This window comes from Gymnoscopelus microlampas (assembly GCF_963454915.1).
Source record: "Gymnoscopelus microlampas genome assembly, chromosome: 12".
Lineage (NCBI taxonomy): Eukaryota > Metazoa > Chordata > Actinopteri > Myctophiformes > Myctophidae > Gymnoscopelus > Gymnoscopelus microlampas.
The window spans coordinates 31,991,433-32,003,996 of NC_139949.1; the positions used below are offsets into that span (position 1 = coordinate 31,991,433).

The window sequence follows — 12,564 nt, forward strand, 5'->3', positions numbered from 1 at the left end:
TGAGATTGTTAAATCAAAACTAACAAAACAAAACAAACAGTGAATACATTGGATACCAAAACAACAGTTTGCGTTTATCAGAATAATGTGGAGAAAGTGTGATCTCCATCGGTCCTAAATCCACTAATTACTACAGGTGTAATATCAATACTAATTAGATCTTGTTATGATATATCCGCTACTGGTAATTACAAGAAGAGAGCAAGAGCGATAAAGGGATAGATCTGTTGAAAGGACAGGTAGAACAAGGAGAATAGACCACTGCACTGGTAGCAAAGACAGCACTCTGTTACAAGGTAACTGCTCTGTCTTTTTCTTCTTCTTTCAAACACACTATTGAAATAAATGGATGATCAACAAGATAGTTTAGGCTGTTTGGTGACAGGGAAGGGAAGGAGAGAAATCAGTGGATGCACAGTACATTTTAATAGTATATTACAGTTAGTAACCACAAAGTATCAATAAAACTTTCTGATTAAAATTTAAATCAGCAAAGATGCACCTCTTTTGTTTTTAATAGTTTTATATATTTTTTTCTCTCTTTACATTTCATTATTACAAGTTTTTTTTTTTTCTCTTTAAATTATTACTTGATCACAACTCCATCATTTACTTTAAAAGCATCCAGCATTTTTCTTTACCTGGTTGTTTGGAACAAAAGAGCTATGAGACAAACAAATAAAAATAAAAAGTTAAAAAAGTTAAACAACAAATACATTTGCAGCAGGAGTACATATTCATTCCATCTTCAGAAATCGCACTGCACTTTGGAGCATTTATTATTAAATGTTTGTAACTCACATGTATCATTTAGCCTACAGATTAGTGCAGCAACTGAGACTAACCACTTAAACCCTTTATAGGATATTTCCTTTGACCAGAGTCCCCCAGGGGTCTATTCTTGGGCCCCTACTCCCCCCCCCCCCCAATACACCAAATGTCTTCAAATCTCTAGATGTGCTATTTTCACAGAATGTTCCCTACTGTTACATGTCCAAAAAAGGGACGCTAGGGTTCAAGTGGTTAACAGAAAAAATAACTTACTCAGTGTCTTTTATCCACCTTGTAAAAATATTTTTGACATACACAGGAAATATGGGTCCATCATATGATGAAACACAAAGGCATTGCCTTACCACAATGTACTGTATATATGTATATAATGTATGTTTAGCCCACAACTTTGAAGTATAAGTCTAGTCTATAACCAAAAATCCTTCATTTAAATACTCAGCTAAGGACCTATTTTTTTCTCCCTTTAAAAAATTCAACATATACATGTGCAAATAGGAAACGTCCTGTACTTTACTGCTCACAGTGCAAAGATTACCCATTTTACTTTCTGATGTCTCCTTTACATTTCCCATTAGAATAAATTAAACCTGCCAATGATTCCACAATAGAAGTGACAGGGCTGAGGTATGGTATCAAAATGTTTACCTTCCTAATTCAATCAAAAATAACTAGCTGATCCACAGAAGAAGCATTACATAACAGCCTGAACACAGAGGTCAGATATTGTGTTCCAAACTAAGTAAAGCCATATTTACACTTTGGAAAAACGAGTGTCACGCAACAATGCTGTATTTTCAACTAAAAAAAGTAGAAAAAAAAGTAGTTGAAATATGTCATTTTCAAATGCAGCGTGACAAGTTTTCGCCAAAGCATAAATTATCCCTATGGAACGAGCAGGGTGAAACAAACATTAACATACAGCAAACCAGTTAAGTTCTCTCGAGTATAAAAGAGCCAGTATCGACAGAACTCTCCTGCCTGGATCATGTTCTGAGCCTAACATCTAAGTACAGTGTGCTTTGGATTAAATCATCTTTCTCTTTGAAACAAAAATTATAGCGATATCTTAATTAACAGTTAGACAAAGGATACATTAACAATCATTTATTTCTTAAAAACCGCGCTTACTTACTCACCGTACGCTGGTAGGACATTTGTAAAATTATTCAGCTTGAGTATTTACAGAGCAAACATGTTCCGTTTGTCACTAGGGTGGTCACGGTCTTCCAGCAAAAAAGTGTAATAATCGTTTAGCGCTTTTTTTCTATTCACACGCTATTACATTTTCTTCAACACACCATCACAAAAATATGCTATTCTCTTATTGAGTTGATTATATGCAGTGACTGGAATAATATGTACAGCTACATTTATTTTTCTCAAGTTTCAATTCACAATGTAATTATATGAAATCTTATATATATATATATATATATATATATATATATATATATATATATATATATATACTTTTTCTAAACAGCAAAAACAACACTTATAAAAAAGGACCATAAAAATATTGGAGTCCTCTTTGTATTGCCCAAAAATAGGAAATTATGGTTAACAAGGAGACGTCACAAAAATTAAAACAGCGATTAAGATTTATTACTTAGATACCCTTAATTTCCATTAAAATGTAATATGTTTCCATGTCAGCAATTTGAATGTATTTTTGACACGTATGTCTCCAATCTTTTTTCCTTTTCTTAATAAAGAGGTGACTTGCAAGTATGTTTACCCCCCCCCCCACCCCCGGGAAAAATCAAATACATTTCCACTTGCATACTACAAAGGTAAATTAAAATGACACAAAATGAAGGGTAAATCTAAAACGACGTCTTAAAAAATTAATCGAAAAGCTAAAAAAAGTAGGACATAAGTGAATTAAATTGATATGAAACATTAAACCAAACCAAGTTAAGTTATCAAAGGTTCGGAATATAGTACAGCAGTTCTTTGTAGTCTTTTTTTCCCTTTTCTTTCTGAGATGACAAACTTTCCCCATTTCTTTCTTCACATAGTTCCATTTCCATTCTTTTTTCTTGGGTGATGCTGTAGTGCTTGATGTTGGTTGACATCACCTGTACACAAAGCCAATTAGATACTCCGGGCCTGTCTGTAGCATTTGGCCACCAGATGGACTCTGCTGGCGATAAAGAAAGAAATTATCCTTAGAATTATAAACTCTTACTTTCACACATGACCATAAAAAGCCTTGACACAAACTTTAATTTTACAAATCACAGAAGAAAGGCAATGTGACTGTCAAATACAATTTGTGGATGACTAGAGGGCCTCAGACGAAACATTTTACTTTGAATATGAGGAACATGATGATGTGGCTGTAGTGTTCTCATCATTTTTGGTATGTTTTTGAAGAATAAATAGCGAACCTGTCACAGCAAAGGACACTAATGAAAAGTGTTTATTTAATGTACTTAGTAGTATTTGTCATGCTTTTATGTGAGGACCACAATGGAAATAAGTCCTGGACTTTGTTGTGTTCTATCGTCGATGGTTTTAACCAATACGCTTGTCATTTTGTACGGTTAACACCTTCTAATAAATCAAATAAAAATAATAATAATTAACCACTTAAACCCTCTATACTTAGTCAAATAATACTTAGTTTATCAAGTATTAGTAAACTAATACTGTGCTCTGCACATGGTCCGCTCGTTTGTGCCCTCTACACCACATTTAATTGTCAAATATATCTACAATACGTCGCAAAACGCCACATTGTGAGCTTCTAGTTCTGCTATTTTGGCCAATGTTTCCAATTGTTTAAACAAGGGTTAATAAAGGTCAAGTAACTGTCTATGGTGAATGCTGTAGCATAAGGCATTATTCTGTCTCTTTTCAATTTCATTAGTTAGTCAGTATATAGTCTGAAAATTAAATTTTGACAGAAAGAAAAGTGAATGAAAATGAAAAATTCTTATCAGTATATGTTTACTGATTACCAAATGAGTCTGAACAGTGCGTTCGAAACGTCGCTCAGCCCACTGAGGTGGTACCAAAATAAATATGCAAATATTTATATAAATATATATATAAATATAAATATACAGTGTGCAAACCTTTATTATTTGTTTATGTTTTGTAGTTTGAAGTTCAGCATCTGCCTTTAACATACACAACAATGGAATGTGCGCCTCTTTTGATCCTCACAGTTTATCAAATGAGCCTTTCATTACTAACTATGGTTTAATACAGTATACAGTACATCAGATTAGGTAATGCTGTGGGGTTCCTTGGGGGTCTCAACACCCCAAACACATCAAAAGGCATCTTAGCATGGTTCAATAAGAAATGCTAGACTGTTCTTAACCGCCAGTAGTGAGTAAAGGTCTAAATCCCATAGAAAACCTTTGGCAGGCTCTTAAAACAGAAGTAGGTAGAACACATCCTTCAAACAAATTTGAGCTAAGGAGCTGAGAAGTGAAGAAAACTCCAATATAGGTGCAACAGAGAGCAACGAGTTCACTTATACCTACAGGTAACCTTCTGACCAGGTATAGTACAATGGCTATAACTAGGTACAGTACAATGGGTACTAATAATATGGGTCCTTGTGATTTTATTATATTTTAGACTTTTTAGCAGAATGCTACATATAGGTTTCAAAGTACTAAAAAATAAAACATAAATCAAGCCAATACACATGTGAAGACCAACCAATCTTTTCTTGAGTTTAAATAACTAATAAAACTAATATATAAAATAATCCAGCTCATATCATACCACAAGCCTGAATCACAATCACTAAGACATATTTGTATTTTATGGAAATCCCTCCCTCCCTCCTATGTGTGGAATTTAAATTTAAATTCCTGCTTCATGGACACAACTCTAAATCACAGCATGTGTGGTGAAGTTGGCATCCTGGAAAAAAATCAGCAACCTCAAGGTAAAAAACAAAAGTGTAATTTCCAATATTGAATTTGTGACACTACAAGACATTAAATAAATGGGTTTCACTGATGCACTGAGGATGGAACTTGTCCTACATACAATGTGGGGAAAGTGTCAGCAGTAAAAGGTAACAGACACTGATTCAGTGCAATATGTCCATTGCATACATTTGGTATTTAGAAATAATACAGCATAATCTACAACTTTACATCTTGCTAATGCAAGGAGCTTTTATATCTGAATTTAATGTTCAAAATATTAACTAAAAAATATAGCCTGTAGTGTTGTTGTTGTTTTTCTTTTAAACATTTTATTATTTATATTTTCTTCCAAGTTTAGTCATTGCCAATTCCCCATGTGTACTGCAGTCCCTGTTGCTGCCAACCCTGTTGCTGAGGGAGTGCTACCACATGCTGGGGAGGGAGTTCTACCACATGCTTCGTTCGATACACATGGACCATCACCAACTATTTGTTTTGATCTGATAGAGGGGAGTTTCACTGGGAGAGCTTAACGTGTGTGGAGGTTCACACTATCTCAGACACATTCCTATTTCACTGAACAGGTGCCCTGATCAACCAGGAGGGGTCACTAATGCAGCAACAAGGACACCAATTGTGCCTGTTGGGGTTCGTTGTTTTATCTGTAGTGTTTGAGCATGACAGAAGCCAAATCCGTTCAGAAGTCAAAGCCCTCCTTATAAAACAAGTATTTTATGTTTTAAAGCCCTCATAAAAATAATGATGACAGTTGTTATGGCAGAAGTACATGGCTGTCTTTTTTCCCATCGTTATTTGTGATATTGCCAGCGAATATCCACACATCCAGATGGTAATGATAACTAAGCGTGCCATTGACTTCTGAAGAGGTAAACTTCTTGTCATACACACAAGTATGTACTACAGTAGCTATCTCATTTATAGGAAATACTGAAAAGTGTGTGATTGAAATACACAGTAGATGTAATACCTCTGATAAGATGGCGACCGGCTATCTGTTCAGTGGTATCCATTTGTAAAAGCTGTTGCAATCAACTGGCCCTAAAAGTGTACAGCAAGGGGCTTTGTCAGTATGCATTTCAAGAAAATAATACAAGTCATCACATCAAATTTGTTCTGCTAGCATGAATGGGCATTATTGATGCTACTGTTCACTTTGATAATGTTCAAGATGTGTATATTTTCATTCTTACCCTTTGAAACTTTAATAATTGACAACATCTACTGTAGGTGTCGCTCTCTCTCCAACTTTGTGTCAATATTGTGATATTGTTACTTGATTTATTGACATTAAAGGAGCAATATCTATTGGGTATGAATTCCATAATCATTAAGGGTAAATATCCAATCAATATAATAGCTAAAGTAAAATACCTGCACACTGGATAACAATGTTCCGACATTACTACGTCCTCATCAGACATCCAGGATGCCTACTGAAGCACAGCACAGAAAATACTTTTGTATTGTCTGCACTTGGCCAAGCACCTGGTACTGTACATTTATTTGATTGTTTTGTGCATACACTATGTTCTGTGAGAAATATCCAGTCATCCTATTTCCTACAGGGTGTCAAAGTCACTCAAAGTCATGTTAATTTTATGTGAGATAGTGTTTCCTTTAAGAACAATACGCATTCATGCTAACACAAACACAATCTAATGAAAACCTAATGTGTTTAAAGGATATAATCATAAACACTGTCATTCATCCCATTTCCCCCCCTTATGATCGATGTAGTTTTGTCATTGTGTGGACCAGAGGGTTGTCCACAAAAAAAAGAAAAAAGAAAATAAGTGACAGATTAATGATGGATAGCTTAAGGAAATCATTTGTCATTTCATTTGATTAATTTCAAGGCACGAAGGAACAGAAGTCCAGTTCATTACTGTTTTGTGACATTATATCCTGACAGTTATTTTATGTGCAGAACTTACAGTGAGTATATGCAGTATTGTAAGTGTGCTCTTTTTTATTACAATTAAAAAAATTATAATAATATGAAATCAAGAGAACGCTATTCTCTCTATGTACATGTAAGGCCATTTCACAACAGCACAACTATGGTTACACAAGGTCTTAAAGAATATAAAAAAGAAATGTATATAGAATATTTAGTATTTACTATTATAAACTAAGTGATATCATGGTTTTCTACCATATTTATACAAAATTATATATAATCAAACAGAATTAAATACGATAGTTATTTTAACACTGTAAGTTTCGCAAAAATACTAATTAAATGCTGAGATGATTTGTGACAATGGCTTTAAAAATGCTTGTTCAATCAAAATGCTATTCAGTAAGACAATAGCTATAGCTATTCAGAAACAACTTCCAAAACGCGAACCATTAAACATAAGCCTCTGTGAGGTAACGTTTTTTATTTGGTTGCCATCCATCATTTGTTCTTTCATTATAACGTTCCTGCTCAATAGCAGGCCATTTGCGCATCATATTCAGGTCATTTATGGACAAACTAAATTATATTCCCAGGAACTGATATATCTAGTTCCGCTGAGTCACTGTCAGAGCAGACTCTAAACAAAGTGATGTAACTGCCCATAATGGAAATGCCAATGATATGAAATCATGACCTAAAACAGTGATTCCCAACCTGTGAGCCGGACCCCACTGGTAGGCCATAAGGATATTGCAAGTGGGCCCCCAAATAACTGGATTTTAAGATTTTATTGTTAATATAACATGAATATTAAAACATATCGTAAAAACAAAAGCCAAGCCGGAACATAATCAATTGATTGATCATTAAAATAAACACGCTCTCAAAATGCACGCGGCGTGGGCCGGGAATTCTGTCAAGATTGTCAAATGGGCCTTGATCCAGATAATGTTGGGAACCACTGCCCTAAAAAGTAAGCCAGATTGGTTAAGAGGAAAAAGAGGTTACTTTCTTTAGGACTTTAGGACAGTGCATGTCATACTGGGGGCAGTCTTATATAGATTGTAACAAAACGTATTTGATGAATCCCGAAGCTTCTTAGCAGCCACATTGACTGGGTACATTTTTTGCTGTCACATTTATTTAATTATTAGTAATCTATTAACAGCTGTCAAACTGGCTCTGAGATTTTCTCTCTCCAACTGTAATCCCCCCCATTGTTTTGTGACTAATGCACTCCCAGTCCAAAAATGTGCTGCACTCCTCGCCTCAACATACTATGACCTCGTCTCCAAGGACAAGAGTCTTGTGGCTCATTTATTTTGTCTTACGACTGTGTCACTTGCCGAAAACAACTAGAGAAAAAGAAAAGAAAAAAAAAGCTAGTATAAATGGGGCATAAGAGTGACAAGATGGGGTCCAAGCATTAACACAGCTGCTTCTTTCCCCGGTATACATAATTAGTGGTCCTGTAGGTGTCACTGTTGAGACTGTGTAGGACACTGATCTGAGCTAATCCACTAGAAAAAATGACATTATAGTTGCTCATGGCAGTTTTCTATAGATACAGTGAAATACAAAACCAAATCATCTTAGTACTTTTAAATAGCGACACTAAGTAGTACATGTTGCCTTCTAGTCAAAGATACACCGACTACAATAGTAAGGATGGAACCCTAACAGGAAAGGAGAGGTAACTGAGGCCAATAGGAGTACAGAGGTAATGCATACTCACTGTGATGCTGGGACCAAAGCCAGACCCAGGCTGAGGGCTAGCAGCTGTTATGTAGTTGCCCACTGCAGAGTCCTGGCTGCCAGGTCCATACAGGTCAGCCACAGGACCAGGACTGTTGGGACCATGGAAGCCTCCGGGTCTTGATGGGTTGGTGCCTACACACAGAACACAGCAGGATACACAGCAGGTCAGAAACACACAGAAGTCATTGCAGGAACCATGCATGCAGTGCTGTCACAACTTTTTATGACCACAGTCTAAAAACACGTGATTGGATTCACATTTTGAGTTTCAAGAACTTGCTTTGTGGCATTCACATACATTGTTAAAGGAGTGCTTCTCAAATGTTCAAGCTTATCTTCGTATACTTGGTCCTCACCTCACTAATGCTCATTATGGGTGCGTTCGGAAATTGCGCACCGGAGCGCACTCGCCTATTAGTTTGTATTGGCCAGTGCGCTCAGTGCTGTATTTCCGAACGCACCCAATAAAATGGCACCATTTGTGTCTTCGCACTCTGTGTCTGGGCTGTGGACAGTTCAGACACCTGCCTGCCAGTGGCGTCATAGGTAGGCAGGTTTGGACATTTCAGCATATGAAAAAAGGAGTAGGATATGCACATTCCCACAGTTTCTTTAAACACAGTGCTGGACCCAAAAAATTATCAAATGAAGAAAAGGCTGCTCTCTTCATCAAGAACCTGATGAAGCCCTGCATGGGCGAAATGTTGTTGTTTGGTTAAAATAATAAAGAAAAGACGGGAGAGCAGCCTATCGTGTGCGGACATTGCCTTTTTCTTCATTTACTCTATTTCAGCATAATAACTTTTTAGGAAGAGAAATAAAAGGCTGTAGTTTCTATTAGATTGGAATCTCCATTGATGATGTCATTGGTAGGCAGGTTTCTGAACTGTCCACAGCTCACCAATGAGACACAGAGCAAGTAGATGGAAATAGTGCCATCTTAATGAGCATTAGGGAGGACCAATTATTATGAAGATACGTTTGAAAACGGGTGAAGTGCTCCTTTAAGGGACAGTTCATTAAGCCAAATTTCATATTTAATTTGTAACAAGAAAATGGACCAAAATTCTGTGCAGAGTTGGAATGAATCCAGCTTGACATGCTTAAGATGAACTGCATACTGTACTACATGCAGAACATGACAAAACTTTCGTCTTTTACATATATTTAAAGTATACCACAATACAGTACATTTAATTCATTTAGATTTGTCAACCTAATAATCTATGTCAATTTAATGCAGCAGTTTGAAAATACATGATTTGTGTTTCATGTAGTTTGTCTCAGCAAGCCTTTGCTGTCTATACTGTATGTCTACAGGGGAATGTTTAGGCCAAAAAAAAATGGACATAGGGAGCAAAGAGGAATAAAGGGATACTAAAACCAATACCGGAGTTCATCAAAAAGGTCCAACATCTGAGAGAAATATTGTATCTGACCAGCCTCCTTTGCCTTGCACAACAGTAACAGTGACTCAGACTAAAACAAAGTCTTTTAAAGAACCACATGTCTAGCAAAGGGCAATAACACTGTCAATAAAAATATAAACAAGATGAGATAGGGAGAAAAAGGCAATGGTCTCTTAACAGCAAGACAGCACTTCAGCGTCTGCTGTTAGACCGTACATAATCTTTATTCACAAACTGTGAAAAGTAACCACACAACCACTGCATTCAAAAGAAAGCCCCTCATGACCAGGGCTGACGCAGTGTGTCGCATGAGAGGGACTCCTCGCAATGCAAACAATACAATGCTTTTAAACATGCAACACCTGTTGAAGCATGCAATTGAACACAACATAACCAAACACATACACATACAGTACCTAGGATAACATAATTGACAATCTTTACACATCACTGTTCAAAGTACTCTCAGAACTAATCTTGGTGTTGTTAGATATGCTGGCCCCATGAGGGGCACCTACAAACATACTGTGGATATAACCGGCATGCATTATAGTCTCTAACAGTGTCTAACTGCTCTTTAACTGCAGGGGATTTTCCATAGCGGGCCACTAGCATTCTTATCTGTGCTACACAGCCCTCTTTCTTATTAAGTAATTGAGGCAATTGTCAGTGGAAAAGGAAATTCTCATTTCTTATAATCGTCTGCATTTTTAGTGTGTGGCTCCATGTGAAACTTGATTTATATTATTTATTTATTTTCTTCTTGGGGGGGGGGGGGGGGGGGGGGGGTGATGTACTGGTTGAGCCATTAACTTGAGCACCAAAACAAATTGCACTGATTAAGTCTGACTTGTTTGCTTTAGCAGGGCTCATGGTAATACAACAGACCACTGTTTTGATTACACAGTGTTTAATTACTGTGTTCTTGTTCTTGTTGCCTTATATCCGCATTTTGTAGTGGCATTTGTTTAAATACAGGATGGGTAAACTGATTCTGTAACAACATGCATTTATTAGTCTTTCATGAGCTCAGTTTCTCACGTTAGTGCCAGTGTGAAGTCTGAACCTTTCCCAATAAGTTTGTTGAACGAAGAAGCAGCTATTATGAATTGGGCACAATACACAAATGGGAACACACAGTTCTGAGAAGGCTTATCCTTAGCAAGCTGTTGTATATTGTTGAATTAGAACAGTGGTTCTCAACTTTTTCAGGCTGTGACCCTCCAAAAGAATCATATTTGCACTGGGGACCCCCCGCCCACCCTGACAAGCACTTGGAATTGTAGGCATTACATTTAGTTTGACTCGGTTCCACAGATAAATATTGTGAAAATAGCAGATCTACAAGCTCACGATATGTATATTATGTATGTATATATATAATTTGGAATTTGGCCAACGTTTCACCAATTTTTATAGTATAGTTTGTTGATTACTTTTGATGCAATAATGCTCTTTATTTTATTCACATCTTTTTTTTTAGGTATTAAAAAAACTTAAATTGTCACTTTACTGTCATGTGGGGACCCCCCTGAGGGTCCCGACCCACAGGTCGTAAACAGTTACAGTGGAGACACTTAACAACTGGCACTATGGGATGATGAAGTAAATGTCTATTAATCCTTTCTATTAATGGTGCCATAGATGAGGACATCACACTGGTTTCAGTGCACTGCCATGTATTAACATGGGAAGTTATAGAATGTGTGTACACCAGTCATCTTCCTTTCGGGGCTTGTAACTTGGAGGTGGGGGTTGGGGGCTACAACCTGTGTATTTATCTCCTCTCCTCCCCCCCCCCCCCATCCCCACAAACACACACTCTTATGGCACCCCTGCCTCCTGTGAGTAGCCTATTAGGGAATACTCACAACGACCCCTTCATCCCTATAAGCGAGGGCAGCAGATCTTTTTTGTAGAGCAAGTCCAGAAAAAAAAAAAAACGTTCTATACTGGTATACTGGAAAAGATCTGTGTAGTGGCGGTGACACACCTCGTTCACCTGCTTACACCATCAGAATCTACCTCAAATAGGAGCTAGATCCTATCAGGAAGAGTTCTCATACTCACGTTTGGACATGCACGCACGCACACGCGCACGCACGCACGCACGCACGCACGCACGCACACACACACACACACACACACACACACACACACACACACACACACACACACACACACACACACACACACACACACACACACACACACACACACACACACACACGATAAAACCCTATCCAGCTATAATTTTGTCTGGATATACCGTATATTTATACTGACAGATTTATCTGAGATGAAATATGATGATTAATTACTGTACTTACAAACTGCCTGCCAGATGCTGGTCTACATGTCTGTCTGAACCAGATGCTGGTCTATATGTCTGTCTGAACCAGATGCTGGTCTACATGTCTGTCTGAACCAGATGCTGGTCTATATGTCTGTCTGAACCAGATGCTGGTCTATATGTCTGTCTGAACCAGATGCTGGTCTACATGTCTGTCTGAACCAGATGCTGGTCTATATGTCTGTCTGAACCAGATGCTGGTCTACATGTCTGTCTGAACCAGATGCTGGTCTATATGTCTGTCTGAACCAGATGCTGGTCTATATGTCTGTCTGAACCAGATGCTGGTCTACATGTCTGTCTGAACCAGATGCTGGTCTACATGTCTGTCTGAACCAGATGCTGGTCTACATGTCTGTCTGAACCAGATGCTGGTCTACATGTCTGTCTGAACCAGATGCTGGTCTAAATGTCTGTCTGAACCAG

The 12,564-nt window shown here is 37.4% G+C and overlaps 1 protein-coding gene across 7 annotated transcripts in view; it reads right to left on the reverse strand.

The window, feature by feature from the left end:
- Nucleotides 1–2,283: 2,283 nt before the first annotated feature.
- The window catches only part of LOC311057925 (RNA-binding protein Musashi homolog 2-like), a 266,036-nt gene continuing 255,755 nt past the window's right edge, over nucleotides 2,284–12,564 (reverse strand). For 4 of the 7 annotated variants that reach the window (XM_084075126.1, XM_084075124.1, XM_084075127.1 and 1 more), the window contains 2 exons: nucleotides 8,354–8,508; nucleotides 2,284–2,938 (listed from right to left, as the gene is read on the reverse strand). In XM_084075126.1, the coding sequence (XP_083931252.1) occupies nucleotides 2,873–2,938; nucleotides 8,354–8,508 (221 nt within the window). In that variant the 3' untranslated portion in view covers nucleotides 2,284–2,872. Of the gene's footprint in view, nucleotides 2,939–5,682; nucleotides 5,754–8,353; nucleotides 8,509–12,564 lie in introns of all 7 variants that reach the window. The other 3 variants (XM_084075125.1, XM_084075128.1, XM_084075123.1) reach the window with 1 other exon arrangement.